We start from the raw sequence: 25,378 nt of genomic DNA, 5'->3' as shown, positions 1-25,378 counted from the left end.
TTCTGTGATTGGTATAGTTTCAGATCAAAGGTTTTCAATCTGCGGTTTCTTTGCAATTGTAGATAGCAAAATATCTTCCTTGGCATGGGGCAAGCTGTACAACACTTATAGCTCTCAACCCTTCCACAATGCCTGGGGAAATGCTTGGCTGGCTCATAAGATGCTCCAGTTCCCATCAACCCCTCAGTCAACAATCTGTTTATAAGGAGCATGACTAGCTTTTGAAAATTGCTGATTCAGTATTAACGAGGCCTCAACATGTAGATCAAACTAATCAGGAGCATATGGTCGTACATGGAATAGTGTAGGTTAGATGGGCTTGAGATCGGTATGAGAGGTCGGCACAACATCGAGGGCCGAAGGGCCTGTACTGTGCTGTAATGTTGTATGTAAAAAAAAATGGAGCAGGAGTAGGCCATTCAGCCCATAAAACATATCATTCAGCCTGTATGATGCAACTCTGACCAAGCACATGCATCAACTGTCATATCTATTCTGTTTTTCAAGAATTAATGCTGGGATTAATCCTGCAGATTATATGACTCTACAATGACAGAATAGTAAAAATATAAAATTTTCTAATTATTATAAGCAATTATCCACTTACAGGAAATACTAGAAATCTTGAAAGAAAACAGTTCTCTGAAACTCCTAAATTGCATTGATATTCTCATAGGTTGCTGTGACAGAATGATTTATTCAGAAAGTTTGGTTCACCGCTTGCAAATGATGACATTTGCACTAGTAATAGCCACTTAAAACTCCTAATTTGCAGATATTAATGAATATTATGGGACTCGCTGAAAATATTGGTAATTAAAGCATCAAGAAATTAATGCTTGCCAGTAGTAATCATAGTGCTATGAATTGTGAATTCAAATATGGCAGTATGTTGTGCCCTAATCTCCAGAAGGAATTGAGAAAGACTTCTTTTTATTAAAACATAAATCTGAATTTTCATATTTTGAGTGAAGAATTTTTCAAGTGAGATTCAAAGTACCTAGTGCATGATAGATCAGACCCATGTTGCTAACACTGTCATCTGCACTTCATATCATCGATTGTGTACCTAGGCTCTGTTGCACCCATCTCATGGTACTGCATGACAGGGATGCAGACTCATAGAATCCCTACAGTGTGCAAGCAGACCATTCAGCCCATTGAGTCCATACTGACCATTTGAGCATCCCATCCAGACCCACACCCCTACCCAATATCTGTAACCTTGCATTTCCCATGGCTAATCTATCTGCAGTCATAGCCATAGGGTCATACAGCATGGAAACAGACCCTTCAATCCAACCAGTCCCTGTCAAACAAAATTCCAAACTAAGTTAGTCCCACCTGCCTGCTCCTGACCCATATTCCTCCAAGCCCGCTTATTCATGCATCCAGACAAATGTCTTTTAGATTATTATATTGTACCTGCATCCATCACTTCATCAGGAAGTTCGCTCCATACGCGAACCATGCTCTTGTAAAAGATTTGCCTCTTGTGACTTTATTTAACTTTCTCTCCTCTAGTCTTGTTCCCCCTTGTCTTGCAATTCCCCACCCTAGGGAAAAGACAACTACCATCAACTCTATCTACACCTCTCACTATTTTAGAAACTTCTATCAGGTCACCTCTCAACCTGCTCTGCTCCAGTGGAAACAGTCCCAGCCTATCCTTTTGACTCAAACCTTGAATATTTGGCAACATCCTGGTAAATCTGTTCTGAACCAACTCCAGCTTGATAATCTCTTTCCTATAACCGGGCGACCAGAACTGTACACAGTAATCCAGAAGACGCCTCACCAATGTCCTGTACAACCTCAATATAACGTCCCAACTCTTACACTCAAAGAAATGAGCAATGAAGGCAAGCGTGACAAATGCCTTTTTAACCAACCAGTATATATGTGACAGAAACTTTTAAGAATTATGTATCTGCACGCAGGTCCCTGTGTCCCACAACACTACCCAAGGCCCTACCATTAATTGTATAAGCCCTACCCTTGTTTGTTTTACTAAAATGCAATACTTCACATTTATCCAGATTGAACCCAATTTACCATTTTTCAGCCCATTGACCCAATTGATCAAGATCCCTTTGTTCTTTGAAAACCTTCACTATCTACAGTGCCACCTATTTTGGAGTCATCTGCAAACCTAGCTAACCATGCCTTCTATATTCTTACCCGAGTCATTCATATCAATGACAAACAAAAGACGATCCAGAACTGATCCCTATGGAACACCACTGGTCACAGGCCTCCAGGCTGAAAAGCAACCCTCCACCATTACTCTCTTCTCTTGCCGTTATCACAATTATGTATCCGAGTGGCATGCTCACCCTGAATCCCATGTGACCTAACTTTACTAATTAGTCTATCATGTGGAACCTTGTTAAAGGCTTTACTAAAATCCAAATAAACAATGTCTACTGTTCTGCCATCATCAATCTTTTTGGTAGCTTTCTCAAAAAACTCAAATCAAGTTTGAGGCATGATTTTCCCACACAAAACCATGTTAACTATCCCTAATCAATTTTTGCCCCTCTAAATGTTAATAAATCCTATCTTTTATAATCACCTCCAACAATTTACCCACAATCAAAGTCAGACTCACAATGTCTACAGTTTCCCAGTTTCTCCTTACAACTTTTCTTAAACAAAGGTACAACATTAGCTAGGGGGAGGTGATGGCCAAATGGTAATATCACTGGACGATTAATCCAGAGAACCACATAAAGTTCTGGGGACCTGAGTTCGAATCCCGCCATGGCAGATGGTGGAATTTAATTCAATAAATATCTGGAATTAAGAATCTAATGATGACCGTGAATCCATTGTCGATTGATGGAAAAACTCATCTGGTTCACTAGTGCCCTTTAAGGAAGGAAACTTCCATCCATACCTGGTCTGGCCCACATGTGACTCCAGACCCACACTTAACTGCCCTCTGGGCAATTAGGAATGGGCAATAAATGCTGGACTAGCCAGCGACACCCTTATCCTGTGAATGAACAAAGAAAAAACAACTCTCCAATCATCAGGCACCTCATCCCTAATTGTAGATGATGCAAATATTTCTACAAGGGGTCTTTTAATTTCCTCCCTTACTTCCTAAAACTTTCTGGGATGCACTAGAACAAGTCTCAGAGATTTATACACCTTTATATTCTCTAAGACTTCCCAAACTTCTTTTCTGTAATATGAACTGTTTAAAAATCAAAGTTTATTTCTCTTCCTTGTCTAGACTACATTTCTTTCTCCACACTAAAAACTGACAGGAAATATTCATTTACTGTCTCTCCCATCTCCTGGGGTTCAACACAAATTCGACCTCTTTGATCTTCAAAGGGTACAGCCTTTTCACTAGTTACCCTCTTACTCTTAATGTATTTGTAGAATCTGTTTGGATTATCCTTAACATTATGAGCCAATGTTATCTAATATCCCCTCTTTGCCTTCCTAATTTCTCTTTTAAAGAATGCCCATACACTCTTTATAGTGATTAACAGATTTAGTTGAACCTAATTGTCTATGTCTAAAAAAAAGTCTCTTTTATTCTTGACTAGAACCTCAATATCTTTATGTGGAATCAAGGGTTCTTGGGATAAGGCAGGAACAGAATACTGATTGTGGATGATCAGCCATGATCATAATGAATGGTGGTGCTGGCTCAAAGGGCCGAATGGCCTACCCCAGCACCTATTGTCTATTGTCTATTTGCCCATTGTTCCTTAATCTTACCAGTCTTGCTCTTCACTCTAACAGGAACAAAATGCCTCTGAATTCTTGTCATCGCATTCTTGAATGCATCTCACTTGTCATATATCCGTTTACCTGCAAATAGTCTATTCCAATCAACTTTTGAAAGTTCTTATCTCATACCATTAAAATCTGCCTTGCTCCAATTAAAACCTTAACTTTTATAGAAGGCTTATTCTTTTTCATAACCATTCCAAAACTAATAGAATTATGATTGCCAAACCCAAAGTGTTCCCTATTTTTACTTCAGTCACCTGCCCTGCCTTATTGCCCAAAAGAAGTTTTGCTCCTTTTCTCGTAAGAGTATCCACATATTGATAAAGAAAATTTTGTTGAGCACATTTGACAAATTCTTCACCATTCTAATCTTTAACACTATGGTAATCCAAGTCAATGTTTGGAAAATTAAAACCCCCATTGCTACATCCTTATTATGCTTACACATATTGGAGATCTCCCTGCATATTTGTTTCTCAATTTCTCTCTTACAATGGGGGTTGGTGGGTGCTATAGTACAATTCATCGGTGATATTTTGTTTCTTATTTGTAATTTCTACTCATATTTTCACTGGGCATTTTTTCAGAAGTATCTTCCATAGTTACAGCTGCAATGTATTCCTTAATCAAAAACACCATCCTCACCACCACCCTGCCCCCATTTTCTTACCTCCTTTTCTATCCTTCCTAGAGAATCTGGAACTGGGAATATTGAGCCACCATACTTCTCCATCTCTCAGCCAAGCTTCTGTAATAACCATGGCGTCCCATGTCCCATGTCTTTAACATGCTCTGAGTTCATCAGCCTTATCTGTAAGACCCCGTGCATTGAAATAAATGCAATTTATTTCTTCAGAGTTACTACATACTCTGACTCTCTCTTGTCTTTCTTTATCTAGCTTGCTAACCTAACTGTGGGTAATTTAGCATGGCCACTCCACCTAACCTGTCCAGAAGGTTTTGTTAGAGTCCACCTTCAGGTGGCTGGCTGTGTGGAGTTTCCACATTCTCCTTGTGCACCATCCGGTGCTCCGGTTTCCTCCCACAGTCCAAAGATGTGTGGGCTCAGTGGATTGGCCATGGGAACTGCTAAGTTACGGACCCAGGGTTAGGAGGACAGGGTCTGAGTAGGATGCTTTTTGGAGGGTCAGGGCAGAATCAATGGACTGAATGGTTTCTTTCTGCATTGGAGGTGTTCTATGTTTCTATAAACACAAAAGGACTTCCATCCTCCAGCAGGTCAGAGACTTTCACCTTAGATTAGACCTTGGAGCACTTTGTGGTGAGAACATCATTGATACAGCTAGTCAACGAAAAATATGCTCTGCATCTCTGGTAAAAACCAGAGACCAGGCAGTGGCTCAGCCCCAGGCAGTTTTGTCAGAAGCAGTTTGTGAACAGGAATGAAGGATGGTGGAGGCTATCGGTGTCATCAGCACCTTTGGCAATTGCTAAGAGACAGATGTCCACACACTCAGTGTTTGCTGGATATACACATGCACCTGTATCCAATTGCTGGATAGACAGACAGACCTGCACTCCATTACTGGGTATACAGATGGATATGCACCCCACCAATGGATATACAGATGGATTTGCACCCCATTACTGGGTATACAGATGGATATGCAGCCCATCGATGGATATACAGATGGATTTGCACCCCACCAATGGATATACAGATGGATTTGCACCCCATCGATGGATATACAGATGGATATGTAGCCCATCGATGGATAGAGACATGGACTTGCAACCCATTGATGTGGCTATTGGTGCTGGACATCAATAGCAAGCTAAGCTGGTGACAAAGGATTTTAACCTCTCTTTACATGGCACTTTATCTCATGGAGACAGAGTGGTTTGGCAGGTACCCACAGGGAGAATGAATGATACACAAAGCCTCCTGAAGCTGCATCTGAGGACACTCCAGAGCCTTTCAGCCCTTCACTTCTATTTTACCACTTTGTTATCCCATCATTAAGTTCAAATATGTTAGTTAAACATGATTTGCTTTTAACAGATCCATGCTGACTTCTTTATTCTGAAATTATCCAAGATGCTGTTAATATTTTTTGAAAAAGTTCCTATCTCAGAGGTTAAGTTGACTGCTCTGTAATTGCAGGGCTTATCCATAAAGCCATTTTTAAACAAAGGTGTAACAGTTATAATTCCTCATTCCACGGATACTTGACCCATATTTAATGAGGATAAAAAGATTATGGCCAGTGACTGTGTGACCATGAGACCATAACATTTAAGAGTAGAAGTAGACCATTTGGGCCATCAAATCTGCTCTACCATTCAATGAGATCATGGTTGATACGATAATCCTCAATTCTACTTTCCTGTCTTATCTCAATAACCTTTGATTCTCTTATCGCACAAGAATCTGTCTATTCACAATGACTACCCTTACACCCTTGAGTACTTCAGATATATCTGACCTGGTCCTGGTGACTTATCAACATGAAGTACAAGCTGCTTTTGTAATACTTCCTTTTTTACCCACAATTACCGCTGCACACACAATGTCCTAACTTCCTTCTCTTTCACAATGACTTGCAGGAATTTTTGTTTCTTAATCAGGACAGATGTAAATCTGACAGATGTCAGACCATCTGCTTCCTTTTGGTTTCCTACCTTGCCTTGCTCATTCTCTTACTCACCCTTTCCTATTTATGTGCCTGTTGATCAGTGTGTTTTATGTTGCCTGGCAGTCTCTTCTCACACTTTTCTTTTACACTGTAATGTTATTAGAGAGCTATATTTTTCTCACTGCCTTTCAAACGTTTTGTATTCAGCCTGGCCCTTACTTGATTGACAGGCTGACACGTGCCACAAGCTCCTGAAGTAGGAAAAGGATTGATATTATTAAAGTTGATACTCGAAAATGCATTCACAACTTTGGCCGGTCACTGTAAATTGACGAGATACTTGACTGAAGCTGGTTCTGGGAATATTGACTCTGTTGAAGTTCGAATAATAGCCTTCACAATTAGTACGACCTATTGCACAGAGAAGGACATAAAAGCAAACATAATGCAGACAAGGGTGATTGAGTAAAGAGTAGACCCAAGGCTGAAAGTTGAAATAACAGGGAACGTCTGTAAAGAAATTTTGTAGTGAAAGTAAAAGGTCATGAATTATGAAAATTATATTTCAGACTTTGTATCTTTGGCAGTTTCTTTGAAACATGCACATGCTTGGTTTCCTTGAACCGACATACTCGAGTGGCCAGTTGACCAGGCACAATATATTCATTTCTCTGTCATTTTCCTCTTTCTCTTTCATCATCCAGGGAGCCGCTGGCTATGTTTGTTCCACCTTTCCCCTTATTGTGAATGTGCCTTCATTGTACCTCAACCAGCCACTCATTAGAGGTAGTCCATTGTTCAATACACTTCCTTCTGTCAACCTTTGATTCTAATCTCCCTGAATCAGATTAAATCTTGCTTCAACATGCCCTATTAACCAGTTTTACCTTAGTTTGCTCTTTGTTTTTTTAATAGCAATATAAACTTTATGTTACTATAATTATTTTTCCTTGAGTAGGTAGGGAGAACCACCATCTCCCAAACCATCCATGACCTCGCCACCTCAGGTGACCTCCCACCCACAGCCTCCAACCTCACTGTTCCCCAAACCCACACGGCCCGCTTCTATCTCCTTCCCAAAATCCACGAACCCACCTGCCCTGGTCGACCCATTGTCTCCGCCTGCTCCTGCCCCACCGAAATGTTCTCCACCCATCTGGGCTCCATTTTCTCCCCCTTGGTTCAGAAACTCCCTACCTATGTCCGTGACACGACCCACACTCTCCACCTCCTCCAGAACTTCCAATTCCCCGGTCCCCAACACCTCATTTTCACCATGGAAGCCCAGTCCCTATATACCTGCATTCCTCATGCAGATGGCCTAAAGGCCCTCCACTTCTTCCTGTCCTGCAGGCCCAACCAGTCCCCCTTCACCGACACCCTCATCCGCCTAGCCAAACACATTCTCACCCTCAACAACTTCTCTTTCGATTTCTCCCACTTCCTACAGACTAAGGAGGTGGCCATGGGTACCCGCATGGGCCCAAGCTATGCCTGCCTCTTCGTAGGTTATGTGGAACAGTCCCTCTTTCGCATGTACTCTGGCCCTAAACCCCACCTCTTCCTCCATTACATTGATGACTGTATCGGCGCCGCCGCATGCTCTCAAGAGGAGCTCGAACAGTTCATCCATTTCACCAACACCTTCCACCCCAACCTTAAGTTCACCTGCACCATTTCCAACACATCCCTTACCTCCCTGAGCCTTTCTGTCTCCATCTCAGGCAACCACCTACAAACCGATGTCCATTTCAAGCCAACCACCTCCCATAGCTACCTGGAATACACCTCCTCCCAACCGCCTTCCTGCAAAAATTCCATCCCTTATTCCCAATTCCTTCGCCTACACTGCATCTGCTCCCAGGATGAGGAATTCCACTCCCGCACATCCCAGATGTCCTCATTCTTCAAGGACTGCAACTTTTCCCCAGCAGTGGTCGAGAACGCTCTTGGCCATGACTCCCGCACCTCATCCCTCACACCCCGCCCCCGCAATAACCGCCAACAGAGAATCCCCCTAGTCCTTACAAACCACCCCACCAACCTCCAGATACAACGCATCATCCTCCGACACTTCCGCCATCTACAATCCGACCCCACGACGAAAGACATTTTTCTAACCCCACCCTTGTCTGCTTTCCGGAGAGACCACTCTCTCCGCAACTCCCTTGTCCACTCCACACTACCCTCCAACCCCACCACACCCGGCACCTTCCCCTGCAACCACAGGAAGTGCTACACTTACCCCCACACCTCCTCCCTCACCCCCATCCCAGGCCCCAGGATGACTTTCCAAATCAAGCAGACGTTCACCTGCACATCTGCCAATATGGTATATTGTATCCATTGCACCCGGTGTGGCTTCCTCTACATTGGGGAAACCAAGCGGAGGCTTGGGGACCACTTTACAGAACGCTCGGTTCGCAGTAAACAACTGCACCTCCCAGTCGTGAACCACTTCAACTCCCCCTCCCATTCCTTAGACAATATGTCCATCCTGGGCCTCCTGCAGTGCCATCATGATGCTACTCATAGGTTGCAAGAACAGCAACTCATATTCCGCTTGGGAACCCTGCTGCTCAATTGTATCAATGTGGATTTCACCAACTTTAAAATCTCCCCTTCCCAAAACCAGCCCAGCTCGGTCCCGCCTGCCTAACCTGTTCTTTCTCTCACCTATCCTCTCCTCCCACCTCAAGCCGCACCTCCATTTCCTACCTACCCACCTCATCCTGCCCCCTTGACCTGTCCGTCCTCTCCGGACTGACTTATCCCCTCCCTACCTCCCCACCCATACTCTCGTCTCCACCTATCTTCTCCTCTATCCATCTTCAGTCCGCCTCCCCCTCTCTCCCTATTTATTTCAGAATCCTCTCCCCGTCCCCTTTTTCTGATGAAGGGACTAGGCCTGAAACGTCAGCTTTTGTGCTCCTAAGATGCTGCTTGGCCTGCTGTGTTCATCCAGCTTCACACTTTGTTATCTTAGATTCTCCAGCATCTGCAGTTCCCATTATCTCTGATCACAGTTTACTTCAGGGGGTTAAGTTTGGTGTAGGTGCCACGGGAATGGCCCTGTTTGGGTAAGAGGGCCTGGTCGACATGAGGTTCAGTGATGTATAAAGTTCGGGCAGGTGCGACAGCCCTGAACAAACAAGTGGACCGTCTGAAAGCTGCAAACTCACAAACAGTGCAGAGCAAACTGTGCCCAGCTCCTCAAACAGCCGGAAAAGCTGGCTGAATCTATGAATTCTTTCTGTTACGCACTGAAGTGACCTCAGGATCTGAGATGGGTACAGCCGATGTCACTACCTTGCCCCATTTGCCACCTGAGAAAGAGAATGAATTTCTTCCAAGAGGCACTGGGTGCAAGCGGTGAGCTACTGTGTGTTCGATGCCGCCGGTATCAGAGTCAGAGTTGGAGAATCCCGATCTGGTGCTAAAACACCACAGGAGGAGTTACAAGAAAAAGAACCAGCCCATGTCCTCAGACTCAGAGGGGAAGGGATGTAATGATTATAACAACGTCAGCAGGTAAGCATCATAGAATATGTGTTCCCTGATTGGGGCTGTTAATCTGGACCAATCAGGAAGCCCTGGCTGACAGGTATAAAGAGGAATGTCAGCCTCTGTGGCACTTTGGGATTTGACTCTGATGAGTCTCTATCAGAGTCAAGGACTTTGCACATGCAAATAAAGGGTGACTTTGTGATGGGGCACCAGGCTCTGTGGCATTTTTTCAATGTGCTCTGCTGATCACCATGTCATATTGGGCTCTGTTCAACTGGTTCCTATATAATGCTGCCACAAATCCCCTTTTCAAAGCTAAGTTGAAGAGCCTGTCCAAATATCAATGGTAGAGAATTGTCCACTAACAAATATTAACAAGAGATACTCATATTACATGCTGAGAGATAGGTGATTGGATGGTAGCAAATGTACAAGTTAAATTGGCTTGTCAGATTTAATTATTAAAGATTACTGCCATCCTTACCTGGTCTGCCTACAATGTGACTCCAAGCCAACATTAATGTAGTTGATTCTTAACTGCCCTCTGGGCAATTATGGATGGACAATAAATGCTGGCCTAACCTGCAACACCCCCATCCCAGAAAAGATTGTCAAGAGCTAGAGATGATATTTCTTTCAGAACATTATGCTAGAGTGCCCAATTCTCCATCCAAATACTGCGTTACAACAATATATCGGGGGAAGCGTAATGCACCTTCAACATTAACACTTTGAGACCTTATACAACAGAATCCTCCCTCTAATATTACTGTTCATATTTTGCTGATGCAAGTAACAATCCAGAAGCCTGTTTTATTCATAACTTATCAAGATTACATTGTTTTTTATCTAGCTTTTCAGGTAAAAACCTTTGTGATCTAATGGTGAAATTGTTGCATGGCTACATATGTATCAAGGGCATCTCTATATGCATTACTTGCACTTACAGAATGTTGGTATTTTAGCTGTGGTAATTTGTGCTTTGAATTAAATACTTCAATCAGGTTTCATTTCCATTTAATATGAATGTGTTTCCTTTGACCCAGAATTCATGGTGATATCATCCAACTTACTTCAAGCTCTTCAACATTGCTGTTGGAAATGGGGAGGAAATGTATTCACTGCATTGTGGGATAATCCATGTTTAAGTATGCAATTCTGAAATCTGATGACACTTTTGGTGCATCTGGTTTCCAAAGTCATGAATAGATGGAACTCATCTCTGCTATTTTTTTGACTAAGAAAACATGCAGCTGAACTTCTCAATGTGGTTTTCTCCTTCCCAAGTTTATCGCCTCATATCCAACTGAGTACCAGAGCTATTTACACATCCTCTATTGATGTTTGCAACAAAGGTCACAGCTTCCCTAAAGAGGGCATTAGTGAATTCAGTAGAATCCTCTTGTTCTTCTGCTGCCACCAACCAGTTCCTCACATGTTGATTGATCTTGAACATTGGGAGGAAATAGTCACGTATAAATCATCCAATGCAGCTACCTGATGATCAGCACAGTAAATGAATTATTTTCTTCTTTACCTGCTATTTCCTTTCCTGTAATCGTTAACCAGATATGATTTTTTAAAGCGCTCATTCTAATGTCCAAACAACCTCATGTGTGTTCAAATTTTTGGTGGGATCTGCTCAAGAAAAGTGCCAGTTTATAGTTTGACAAGTTGACTCAGAAAGTCATGGCAGGATGATGGTAACACAGAACAGTGGGTGAAAATCCCATTTCACTGATGTAATCACCATGTAGAATTTTGGGGAATATGTTTAGAAATTGCTGTCTCATGCTTGTCAGGAGACTACTACTATCATCTATTATCCCCTAGCATTTTATTCTGCTCAATTAATAACTAATAGAACACAAAACTGTTTTAAATTGTTTTAACATTCTTTTAAATAGGAAATTATGCTTATGCATGAAACTTTAATATTTCTGGTAGCTATTAAAAAGAAAACTGATATGTTAGGAACACTGAGATAATAGGAACTGCAGATGCTGGAGATTCCAAGATAACAAAGTGTGGAGCTGGATGAACACAGCAGGCCAAGCGACATCTTTTCTAATGAAGGATCTCGGCCCGAAATGTCGGCTTTTGTGTTCCTAAGATGCTGCTTGGCCTGCTGTGTTCACCCAGCTCCACACTTTGTTATTTTAGAAATACTGCACCATGGGGCGGTGCGGTAGCTCAGTGGTTAGCACTGCAGCCTCACAGCACCAGGGACCCAGGTTCAATTCCAGCCTCAGGTGACTGTCTGTGTGGAGTTTTCATATTCTCCCGTTGTCTGCGTGGGTTTCCTCCAGGTGCTCCAGTTTCCTCCCACAGTTCAAAGATGTGCAGGCTGGGTGGATCGGCCATGCTAAATTGCCCGTAGTGTTCAGGGGTGTGTGGGTTATAGGGGGATGGATCTGGGTGGCATGCTTCAAGGGGCAGTGGGGACTTGTTGGGCCAAAGGGCCTGTTTCCACACTATAGGGAATCTAATCTAGTCAAACAAACAAATAATGCCCAACTACTATTCTTTTCAGTTTTTCCTATAAATATATTAGATTTGCTTTCCACTCCACAAGATCCTCATCTCTTGCATTAAAACGTACATCTGTATATTCTAATTTCTAGATGTATAAACTTGTCACAAAACCTTACTTTGTGGGTAACACAGTGTCAAGCTGGAGGAGCACAGCAGGCCAGGCAGCATTGGAGGAACAACTTTCCAGTGTTCTTCCAGCTCCACACTGTGTTGTCTCTGACCCCAGCATCTGCAGTTCTTGCTATCTCTTACTTCCTAGGCCATGTTTTGCATACTGATATGTACATGCATGTAGAAACATTTTAAATTCATCCTGCATCTCATATATCAAGATGGAAATTTTCTCTGACATTGAACTTCCTGTTTTTTATCATCTGAAAAGAATTATTTTAGATTTTCAACTACTGCACAGGCATTTTGAAATTTTTTAAGCACCTCTGCTGCATTTCTAGCAAAATAAATGGTATATGAGTCATTCCTAAGAAAATTCCACTCTATTATTCTCCATGTAAATTCATGCAGTATGCATACTTCAACCTCGCACAAGACCCACATCTATAATATTGGTGCGTGCCAACTATAGTTTCCTGGACTTCAATAGGTGCTGAGTCATTGAATGCCCAGGGGTGGGAAGGATGTGTTGTGGAATGCGACCCTGCCCCATTCCTTCCCTAGCTTGAATTAAGTTCTGGAAGGAAAGGCCCAATTTCCGTACCAGTTGAGGCCCCAGTGATCACTGAAAGTTCTTTCTTGTCTTGGCTGCAATTATTTTCACCTCTAAGCAAGACAAAAAAGAGACGACCCACCCCATGCAGTTATCCCATACAGCTAGACAGAGAAAGAGCTCACAACCTGTACTAATCTACACACAACTGAGGTACTGGACTGAGGTACAGGAGGGGTGGCCATTGAGAACTAAACCTCTGCTCTTGTTTCTGACCCTCCTGCCTTCTTCTACTGACAATCTCCACTAGCACTCCCCATGAACAACACATGTTTATCTGGGATAAACCTCCATTTTGAGTATCTGGTGTGTCTTTTACTGGCAGAGGCCATAACCTCCTCTGTGGAAAAGCCAGTTCTGGAATTGCCAGCCTTTGGTTAACGGGTCTTGGTAACCAGGACTTTCTCATCTTAATACCAGTGGAAAAGCTATTGGCAATAATCGACTGTCTGATTGCTGGAAGAGGCATCATGCTTTCTTGAAAGGACACAGGTTTCCCAAACTTTCCTCAATTCTTTTAGACTTTGACCAAAAATGGGAAGATACTTTCTATTTGTTTCGTCCAAAATGCTTTGGACCTGGCCTTTGTTTGTTTCATATCCTATCTTCTATTGCAACCTTATTTTTATGGAAATACTGTCACGCCCTTCCCTTTAATTAGGATGACCTTCGACAATAAATTATCATAATATGGGGCAGCACGGTGGCTCAGTGGTTAGCGCTGCAGCCTCACAACAGCAGGGACCCGGGTTCAAATCCCGCTTCAGGCGACTGTCTGTGTGAAGTTTGCACATTCTCCCCGTGTCTACGTGGGTTTCTTCTGGGTGCTCCGGTTTCCTCCCACAGTCCAAAGGTGTGCAGGTTAAGTGGGTTGGCTGTGCTAAATTGCCCATAGTGTTCAGGGGTGTGTGGGTTATAGGGGGATGGGTCTGGGTGGGATGCTTCAAGGGGCGGTGTGAACTTGTTGGGCCAAACGACCTGTTTCCACACTGCAGGGAATCTAATCTAATCTAATGTGACTAGTACATTAAGCAGATCAATGCTAATGAGTTTATTTTCTGTTTGCCAAAGTGATAATACAATTTGAACAATTTTACAGCTATTGCTTTTGTTTCTGTTGAGTAGGTAATTCTAAATGTCCCATTTAAATAAATTGGATACCTTTGCTTAATAATTGACTGCTAGGTTTTAAGGAGCTACAAATTAATATGTTCCATTCTTGGTGCAAGAGTTGAGGTTCACGTCCTCTCTGTATTAGTCCCCTTTGAGGTAATTGTCTCACAAACATACTATCAGATTCCAGAATGGGGCTGGCTAGGATTCTCAAGGCTGGCTGACTTTTCAAACCATGTTGTATGGTAGACATGGAGTGCAGTGGGTCTGGATTTAAAGACAGTCTGTTCCACATGAAAGAAATGATTGAACAAGTTAGTTAGGATTTACGTGTAGAAAATGCACTAAAGCAGAGAGAGCATTGTAGATTCAGCACGGGAACGTTAATGAGGGAGTTGAACAGGAGGAACACAGTCAGGAGGCCCTCAGTGACCACCCTCTAAGGTAAGTGGGTTCTGAAGGCTAAGGATCTAAGTCACAGTCTGGACCAAATTGATACAAATTAAGTCTCTTGATGTTATATCAAATTTCCATTTCTTCACAGCATTTCTTCTCAAGAGCAAAATAATGTTAAGTCTTAGTGTTAAGGAGATGAAATTCTCACCAACAAACCTAGAACAGTCCAAGATGGTGGCGGAGTAGGACTCCTCAGCTGGAGCTCATCTGATCCATCTGTATCTTTTCTCTTCTGTGTTTTATCTTCACTCTTGGCAGTGTCCTGAACTCCAGGCCTCAGCATGGACTCGGACTGTCAGCCTCACCGCGGACCGAAGTGATAGCTTTCCAGCTCGGTCTGGCCTCTTTGCGGACCTCTGCCCTTGAAGTGATTCCAGAGCAGTCTTGCAGCCTCAAGAACTTTAAAGTGAAGCCTGGCATGGCATGGCCTGGACTCATGCCCCGATGTGGACTAAAGGCTAGTTGCTGGTGTAGACTGGGTTGGAATGACAGTTATTCTGAACTTTGTATTTATTTATTTTCTAATTAATTTCTATGATCTATAAAGCTGGAATTTTTACTTCTTTATTTTTCTGATCCTTTTTTTCCCCCTGAGAATTTGTACTTAAGAATCAAACATAGGTACACTTGTGCCTAAGATGACTCTGTAAGTGGAAACTTGCAAACTTTTCACTGTGAGGTTATTTGAGTACGTGACAATAAAGCTAATTCTAATTCTAATGATCTACACTGCTAAAATAACCCACCATACATGCTTATCTTCAGTACAGTTATGATTTTTGACTGGATGTTTAGAGCAAATTCACGAAGGCATATAACTGACTGCGCAATTATCAGGAATCTTTGAAATATGTTTCTAAACCACAGAAGATGTTTGTTCATCTCTCAAATACCAAATATATTTTTTTCACTGTAGGAACAAAAAGACAAAGGAAATTTCATATGATAAAGTATAATCATTATTATTGCTAATATTAAGTAATTTTCGAAAATATAATTCTATAATGGAGTGTCTCTGGGTATCTAAGTTTTTCAAACTCCATTTGCAGGTTAATGAAACTGAAATTGGAGAGCGACGGTGCACAAGTGCAGCTTGGACACTTTATATTATGAAACAAAGGAAAAGAAAACCACATTTAAATAATACCAATAGGCTATTATCTTCCTAAAATACTAATGTGACTGTAGCACTATTCCATCAAGTTACTTTCGATTAGAATTGTCCTTTTATTATATTTTCTTTGCTTAGATGTGAAAGTGTTAAAATTAGCAACAGATTGACATACCTTATTTTCTCCAGTTTGGCAGCTGGAACCTGAAGGAGAATTAAATTATGAAGTACTCAAGGTTTCGTCAATTTTGCATACATTTTTTGAAAAGATCAATTTGAAAGAAGTTTAAATGAAAATGTTTCCAAGGCCTTACTAAATTTATTCTTATCAGTTAACTTTATTAATATGGAAAAATACAGTTCTTGTGGAATGCGATTCTACAACAATATTATAATTACAGCTTGGCATCACAAAAGAGCATTGTACACTTTGAGTACTATGCACTGAGTCTGTCAAACACATTGAAATATTGAAAGTACTTTAAAGTAAATTTAAAAATTATTTTTTAGGACAGAAGACGGAAGGAAAGGAAATTAACATGGCATGCAACAGAACTCAATTAGATACATTTTTTCTAACTGTGCATCTTTTTAAAAAATCTTCAATTTTTTGGGAGCATACTGTCATGTTTCATGGGGCATCATTCAACATTCAGACATTGGATAAGAAAATGGTGCAGGGTGTCAATCCAACCCTTCATAGAGGAGGATTGTGCGTTTTTGCCATTCTAACTTTCACCTCTGACTCACCTGTAACTCTGATGCAGCGCCCATTGCTCAGCCTTCACTTTACGAAGTGCAATTTACCCAAAGTAATCCATGTGGAATGGGGGAACGTTGGAATCGGAAAACAAGAGTGCACAGCACATACTTCAACTAGGTATGTCTTAAAATGGTAGTTGGGTTTCAATGTGTGTTTGAGAACCCTGATTAGCAAATTAGGAAACAGACAGGCACTTTGGCTTCTTGTCTGTATGTTCCTGTGTAATCAGTGGTGGGCATGGCATCAATGTTAGAAAAGCAGTTGGAGTACAGGCTATGTTTTCAGAGCACTATTGCTCTCAACATGGATTCTAACCAAAATTAACCAACTAGGATTTGTAAGTATGTGTAGTCTTGAATTTTGACTTACCGTTTTAATATTTCTGGGTAACGATGAAGACCTGCATTTTGAGGAAGTTTTGCTCGGAGATGGCATTAGCAAGATGGGTATCAGTGATCTTGTTCTATCTGAATCTTTCAATGGTTTCTGCTCCATGGTATTATAACTGTGCTGTTAAACAATTTTTCCTGGCATATAGACCTCTTCTGCAGAATTTTTTACCTTTGATTCTTTGCCTGTTTCAAAGTTGAGTAGAGATCATTTGTATTATGTCTTGAAGTCAACTTGGTTTCTACTGGTTTACTCCAACAAGTCCTTTGTTTTACATCTGTAAAATTTGATGGAGCTGAGTTTGCAATTTTCATAGTTTCATCCTTTGCTAGTCCTTCAGCCTTTAGCTTTTCCAGAATGAAAACCGTATCACTCTGTATCACTCATTGCACATTTTCAAAACTGTCAATTAATCAATTTTCCAAAATGTCTTTGTTTAACTTCTGTTCAATCACTATTAAGAGCAAAGCTGTCTTCATTCGAATTACATGTGGTAATTTGGATGCTAGTCCTTTTCCAATGTGGAGAACAACCTTCCACCAAAACATACATTACACTCTCTGTCCATGGCTCTGTTAGAAAAAGGAAAACAGGCACAACCCTGACTTTTTCTGTTGTTTGTCACTTTGAATGGCTGAGTGGGATGTTACTTTCTCTCCTTCTGAGTATTTGTAGGCAGAAACATTTGATTTGTCATCAACCCGCTCCCCCCCCAATAATTAATCCAGCTTTCAGAACTAACGCATCACTGATTGAGAAGTATTTAATTTGATGCTCATGTGTCACAATGACTTAATTTCCTGATGCATGCAAGCAAACAAATAATCGAGAAAAATTCTGTTTTAACCTAAGACCTAAATTCAACCCATTGCTTTCAGCCAAATAGACCAAAAAAAATCAATAGTAACACCAAATTACTTCTACAGCTAGACTCATGAATCAACTAAATCAATGCTTGATGCATTAAAACATGGTAGTTTTCAAGGACGTTGGGTATTCTGTTTAGATAGTTCACTCTAAATTGATTAAAAATTTTTTCATTGGAGAAAAGGAGGAGGAGAGGGGGCCTAATTGAGGTATACAAGATAATGAGAGGCATAGATAGAGTTGATAGCCAGAGACTATTTCCCAGGGCAGAAATGGCTAACACGAGGGGTCATAGTTTTAAGCCGGTTGGAGGAAAGTATAGAGGGGATGTCAGAGGCAGGTTCTTTACACACAGAGTTGTGAGAGCATGGAATGCGTTGCCAGCAGCAGTTGTGGAAGCAAGGTCATTGGGGACGTTTAAGAGACTGCTGGACATGCATATGGTCACAGAAATTTGAGGGTGCATACATGAGGATCAATGGTAGGCACAACATCGTGGGCTGAAGGGCCTGTTCTGTGCTGTACTGTTCTATGTTCTATGTTCTATATTCTAAAACATCACATGGCATTCTAGTGTGCCTGAAGTTGAGAGAGGATGAAAGGAGTCAATTTTTAAACTTGGAATTATAGACCAGCATGCTCTACTTTGTGAGCTTTCATTGGATGTGGCAGAATGTCTCTAGAGATGTTTGAATTCCTGCTTCAGAGTTCAGTTTTAAATTCATTTGGAAGCCTTGTTTTGAAGAGAAAGAGATTTAATCCCATCTAGCTGAATATTCTTTGAGTACAAATGAGATGAATGATCAGTTTAGAAATCTCTGTGTCAATTTTCTCTGATAATAATTGTGAACTTACAAATCAAAGAATGTGCCCAGAATTATCATCAGCCATGTGTTTAATAACTAATGATATTCGAGCTATGACCATTTCTGAAGCAGCCGAATACAGAATGCTTAAAATATGATGGGCACTGAAGTACTTTTGCCGAACAAAGGTTGTAATTTGAACTTGGGCATGTTTAGGTTGTAGCTAACAGTTTGGGAAATGGTATGGGGCAGGGCTTTAAGTGATTTCAGGGGCAGTGAGAGGAATTTGAAACTAAATTGCTGCTACATGAACCGGGCCTGAGTTATATAAATTCTCAGGTCTCACTTAATTCTCACTTAATTTTACACCAATTGAGAAGCATTGACTAATTATGCAGCTTGCAGGCTGCTCATCAACAGAATCCTGTCCAGGAAACGTGAAATTTTACTTTTCTGTTTTGGGCCCAGAGGATTGCTCCTGTTGCGCTTGGCCATAGGAAAAAACACTTTCGTTTTTGGTGTCTTTGACTAATTAACCTCAGCATGTCACGGGTACAGTGTATAAAATCAACTAGGCCTTGCTTCTGACAACATCCCCTGATGAAAAATGTAAATGTAGGGGTATGAATTAGGGGTAAAATTGGGTTTGCCTATGATGTGTGTTGGACAATTTGGGGAGATGAGCATTAATAGTCGAATTTCTTTTATCATGGTAGAACAAACATTCCAACAAAAACAGAGTGGTTGTCAAATGTTGAGGGGAATGTATACTTAGCTGTGGCGTTTAGAATCCAGTGCTGTAAAATATCGCTCCATAGTGCTCCATTTTTTCATTGGATCATAGAATGCTTATGATGTTAAAGGTTTAATGTGTCTGTACCAGCTCTCTAAGCATTTTAATTTAATGCAAGTCTCCAGACTCCTTCTCTCCAATGAAAACAAGTTCTCCAGTCTTGCTTCATAACTAAAGTGACCCATTCTGGAACCACTCTTGTAACTGTATTCTGCACTTCATTCAATGCATTCACATCATTCTCATTCTCAGAACTGTATACATTACTCCGGCTCAGTTCTAGTCATCATTTTACCTGGTTGATCACAACCTCCATGTTCTAGTAGTCTGTGACCCTATTGATAAAGCACATGTTGTATGCTTTAATAAGTTCTCTCTACCTGTCCTGCCACCTTTAATGACTTAAGCACAACACACCCAGGTCTCTCTGACCCTGTATGCGCCTTAGAATAGTGCCCTTTCTCTTATGCTATCTCTCTATATTCCTTGTATCAAAATGCATCACCTCAAACCTCTGCATTGTGAACTTCATCTGCCCCCTCTCCACCCACTCAAACAATGGGCCCACATTTTTTTGGAGTTCCTCATTGTCTGCTCAAAGTTTACAAATCTTCTAGGTTTTGTGTCATCCACAAACCTCTAAACTGCCCCTTGCACAACATGCTCTAGATCATCTTCATCTTCCAGCCAGAAAAGTATCCATCAACCTTTACTCTCGGATTCCAACTCTCAGTCAATTTTGTATCCTATGTTGCTGCAGTCCCATTTATTCCATGATCTAAAGTTTTCCTCACAAGTCTGATGTGTGGCATTGTATCAAACACCTCTTAGAAGTCCATGTACACAGCAAGACCTTCTCCTCATCAACCAATCCTGTTACCTCTTTAAAAGCTCTAGCAAGTTAGGTAGACATGGCTTTCCCTTTACAAGCCAATACTCTTCCAAGTCAGTTCAGGTTTTTCCGTATGTTTATTAATTCTGTTCCAAATAATTTGGTTCTCATCAACAAAGTTAAACTGACTGGTCTGTAATTGTTTTGTGTGTTGTATGCTGAATTGCCTCTAAAACATGAGCACATGTTTCCAGCCAGAAGTCTGTATTTCAGTAAGGATCAGCTGACTGAAATCTGCAGCCACACGGCAGACTCAGACAACACCCAAAAGGAGCTCCACTCGCTCAAACTGTTGCTTGTGCAATTATGTGCAGTGCAGCATGCTGCTTAATGACCAGTATCCTGACGGCAGTCACTATACCTTCTGCAGCAGTTTAGTTTGTTGTCTAATCATTTGAGCCACCATGAAAACATGATGGCTCAGTTGTCAACATTGCTGCCTCACAGGGCCAAGGAACCGGGTTCAATTCCTTCATCAGGTGCCTGTCTGTGTGGACTTTTCATGTTTAGATGTCCTCCCTATACCTGCATGGTGTTGCTCCGGTTTCCTCCCACAGCCCAAAGATGTGGAATTTAGGTGGAATGGCCATGTGAAATGCAGGGTTATAAGTTTGAGAGACTGGGTCTGGGTGGGTTGCTCTTCAGGATGTTGGTGTTGAATTGATGGGTTGAATGCTCTGATTCTGCACTGTAGGGGTTCTATGTTGACCATGTAGATGGTGGCTGTTTGTTATCATGAGTCATTCTTTCATAACATGATTTATGAGTCCAGTGTGCAACCTTGTACATATGGCTGGCATTTACTAAATAAAAGCTTGGCTGCCATAGAGAATGTGATAGAACACATCATTGAGATGCTGCCTACGCTGCACTGGAGGAGGTCGGCAGTACTTGACTGAGCTCATGTCAAGGTTTGCAGTGATATAATGCATTTTGCACAATCTTGCCAACAGCAGCATAGGTGGGGGGGAAGAGGGGAATGAGGCAAAAATAACTTTTTTTCAACAGCGAAGAAATCAACTCAGCTAACTGTGGTCCCAGTAAATCAAACTCAATTTTGCATTCTAAAACTGTCCCAGTGCTTCAATTACTATTACTGAGTCCATTTGACAAACTTCACAAACTGAATTGGTTTCCTAATTTTAATGAAGTAGATGTCTTCTCTAGCCAGCATGAAGTTTACCAAGTAATGAATGAGTAAGCAATATTTCAATGTATTTATTATCAAAACCTTGGATCAGTTATGGATATATTGTGTTTTAAACAATTTTTTTTAAAGAGGACTAATACAGTCAAAATGACTGCAGATGTAAATTTATTGGTGTCTGGGAAGATAGAGAGAGAGAGAGAGAGAGAGAGAGAGAGAGATAGAGCATGGAATGTCTAACCTGATACGTGTCATGGAAGTTTTGATGGGCTGAAAATAAAAGGGTAGCAGTCATGACAAGCTGGACTGTAATCTTTTGTGAGTGACCTCAAACTGTGAACGTAATGGAAGAAAGGACAGAGGTCGAGGCAGGAGACATGTCTTCTGTCTTCTCCTTTAAAAATACAAAAGAACAGAGGTTAAAAGCTAGTTCAAATGGAGTCCATCAGTGCTAATAAACTGAGGTGCTTAGAGATGCTGGAGGGCTAATGCTGTTGTATACCAGCCTGAATCTGAGCACTGTGAAGATCACAGTCAGAGAAATACCTATTAGTCATCCGCTATTGTAGGTAAAGGATTCCCTTGCTCTGAGCACTAGAAGACAACCAGCCAGCAAGTGCTCAAAAGGAAGTGAGATAACAATTTCAATCACCCTACAAAGCTCAAGAATCTCAATGTCCCACTATCTATTCCTCATGAATGATCCATATATCTTTTAACTTTCTTTATGGGCTCACTAGTCATTTCTAATCTATATTTATGTGCGTTACTTAAATACTGCTGGGAGGTGATGACCTAGTGTTATTATCACTGGACTGTTAATCTAGAGACCCAGATAATGTTCTATGGACCCAGGTTTGAGTCCTGCCAAGGCTGATGGTGGAATTTGAATTCAATAAATGTCTGGAATTAAGAGTCTATTGATGACCATGAGTCCACTGCTGGTTGCTAGAAAACCCATCTGGTTCACTAATGTCCTTCAGGGAAGAAAGCTGCCATCCTTACCTGGTCTGGCCGACATGTGGCTCCAGAACCATGGCAATGTGGTTGACTCTCAACTGCCCTCTGGGCAATTAGGGATGGGCAATAAATGCTGCCTAGCCAATGACATCCTCATCCTGTGAATGAAAGAAAACTTTGAATGTTTAGTAATTAATAAACTCATGAGACTCCAATTTAACTTAGCTCCTTTTAAAACACAAATTCATCTGGCCTGGGAGAAAGGCATCCACAATGATGGGGATCTTTTTAAAATCAACTTGTCACCGATTGAGGGGATGGATAAATCAAGGAGAGCTGGTTCACTCCTCACTTGGTACTTAAGAAATCTTGAGAGATCCCATCTGGAACCATAAAAAGTTGGGGAACCTTGTCCAGAGTCTGGTTGTAACAAATTGAATGAATGAAGAAGAATAATGCTTTATTGTCACTAATATGCTACAATGAACAACACGATAAAACACAATGATAACGGGAACTGCAGATGCTGGAGAATCCAAGATGACAAAGTGTGAAGCTGGATGAACACAGCAGGCCCAGCAGCATCTTAGGAGCACAAAAGCTGACGTTTTGGTCCTTGACCCTTCATCAGAAAAGGGGGATGGGGAGAGGAGATGATAAAATACAGCAACTGTTTTTGTCCATTTAATTTCTAAGTTTGAGGAAGAAGAGCTGAAAGTCATCTTTACCTCTCTCAAGTGGGTAGCACAGCAGTTCAAGTGGCCAGTCCAACATTGGGCAAGACTGGCAGCTCAATATTCCTGGTTTTGGGTGCAATAGGAAGCGTAGAAAAGGAGACAAGAAGGGAGAGGGGAGTTGGCATTTTTGATTAAGGAGTACATTACCGCTGTAACTAGGGAAGATGTTTCTGAAAAATTGTCCAGTGAAAATATATGGATAGAAATTATAAATAAAAAAGGAAATAATGTTTCCAAAATAATAAGTGTGAAATTGAGAAATAAATATGTGGGGACATTCATATATGTGTAAGCATAACAAGGTTGTAATAGTGAGGAATTTTAATTTTCTGAACATTGACTGGGACTACCATAGTGTTAAAAGTTAGGATGGTGAAGAATTTGTCAAATGTGCTCACGAAAATTTTCTTTATCAGTATGTGGATGCTCCTACTAGAAAAGGAGCAAAACTAGACCTTCTTTTGGCCAATAAGGCAGGGCTGGTGACTGAAGTAAATGTGGGGGAACACTTTGGGTCTAGCGATCATAATTCATCACCAGTTTCAAAATGGTTATGGAAAAGGATAAGCCTTCCATTAAAGTTAAAGATTTTAATTGGAGTAAGGAAATTTTTAATGGTATGAGATCAGAACTTTCAAAAGTTGATTGGAGTAGTTTGTTTGCAGGTAAAAGGACGTCTGGCAAGTGAGAAGCGTTCAAGAGCATGATGACAGGAGTTCAGAGGCATATTGTTCCAGTTAGAGTGAAGGGTAAGGCTGGTAAGATTAAGGAACAATGGATAAATAAATACATCAAATCAAGAATAAATATATATATCTAATCAGGAATAAAAGAGAATTTTTTTAAAATATAGACAACTTGGTCCAATTGAATCTCTTAATCACTATGAATAGTGTAGGGGCATTCTTAACGGAGAAATTAGGAGGGCAAAGAAGGGATATGAGATGACATTGGCACATTAGGTTAAGGATAATTGAAAGAGATTCTACAATTACATTAGGAGTAGGAGGGTAAATAGAGAGAGGTTCAGGCTCTTAAAGATCAAGGAGCTCATCTCTGTGTTGAACTGCAGGAGATGGGAGAAATACTAAATGAATACTTGGAGTGAGTTTTTACTTTGGAGAAAGAAGTGGAGTCTAGAGAATACAGAGAAATAAACTTTAATGTTTTAAAAACAGTTCACATTAGATAAAGGAGGTTCAAGAGGTCTTCAAGAATATAAAGGTGAATAAATATCCAAAACCTGATCTAATGTATCCCAGAATGTTGTGGGAAGTAAGGGAGAAAATTACGAGACCCCTTGCCAAAATATTTGCATCATCTATAACTAGCGGTGAGGTGCCTGATGACTGGAAGGTGGCCAATGTTGTGCCTTTGTTTAAGAAAGGTTGCAAGGTACAATTACAACATTTAAAAAACATTTGGATGGATACATGAATAGGAAAGGTTTGGAGGGATATAGGCCAGGAGCAGGCAGCTGGGACTAATTTGGTTGGGATTATGTGCCGTATGGGCAGGTTGGATCTGTTTGGTCTGTTTCCATGCTGTATGGCTCTATGGTGTTCATTGCTGCACGGTAGGCTTTTGGGGTAAGGTTTACATTCTGTGCCTGGGTAATATGACACTAATTCCAATGTAGTAAGAAGGATTATCTGAAGTGCATATCAGTTAGCACAAGAGGCATACATTCAAAAATTTTCTGTTCTCAGGAAACAGCCTGAACAGATTTACCTGGAATTTTAAAAGCTTAAATAGCTTGGTTTTGACCAGTAGAAATGGGGACTTTAGATAGAAGCCACTAATGAAAGCTCCATGGAATAATTTTCCTTGAGGAGTTTAAAAATCTCCTTAGCTTCCCAACAAGAATACAATTAGAGGAACAGAGAGTGACTGGGTCAAGACAGGCATGCACAGTGGCTGGACCACAGATTCCTGTTCCAGAGCAAACTGTGCTCAATGGTACTGAAATACATGGGAAATCTAGAGGTAGGGATAGTGAAAGGAAACCAAGCACCCATGGGAGAGAGGAAAATGCTGGGAATCCTCCTCAGTACAGAAAAGGTGGTGTTGGGACCAATCAGGGACTTCCCTGGATGTGTCACGGTATCCTGTTCTAAGTTTTACATAATTAGAACCTGTAGCTTTAATAATCATTCACCTTGTACTGGCTGATTTGTTGAATTGAATTTCAGAAATTTGTATGATAGGTCATGATTATAGCCTCCGG

At 41.1% G+C, this 25,378-nt stretch overlaps 1 protein-coding gene across 3 annotated transcripts in view; it reads right to left on the bottom strand.

Annotated features, from left to right (window-relative positions):
• LOC125455766 (uncharacterized) overlaps nucleotides 1–17,575 on the bottom strand; it is a 55,963-nt gene extending 38,388 nt beyond the window's left edge. For 2 of the 3 annotated variants that reach the window (XM_048538185.2, XM_048538186.2), the window contains exons 1-2: nucleotides 16,929–17,575; nucleotides 15,972–16,000 (exon numbers count right to left, since the gene is read on the bottom strand). In XM_048538185.2, coding sequence (XP_048394142.1) covers nucleotides 15,972–16,000; nucleotides 16,929–17,054 — 155 coding nt within the window. In that variant the 5' untranslated portion in view covers nucleotides 17,055–17,575. The remainder of the gene's footprint in view (nucleotides 1–15,971; nucleotides 16,001–16,928) is intronic. The other variant, XM_048538187.2, reaches the window with a different exon arrangement.
• Nucleotides 17,576–25,378: the final 7,803 nt, after the last annotated feature.

This window comes from Stegostoma tigrinum, chromosome 10 (genome assembly GCF_030684315.1).
Source record: "Stegostoma tigrinum isolate sSteTig4 chromosome 10, sSteTig4.hap1, whole genome shotgun sequence".
In the NCBI taxonomy this organism is placed as follows: domain Eukaryota; kingdom Metazoa; phylum Chordata; class Chondrichthyes; order Orectolobiformes; family Stegostomatidae; genus Stegostoma; species Stegostoma tigrinum.
This window is presented reverse-complemented; position numbering and strand designations above follow the sequence as displayed.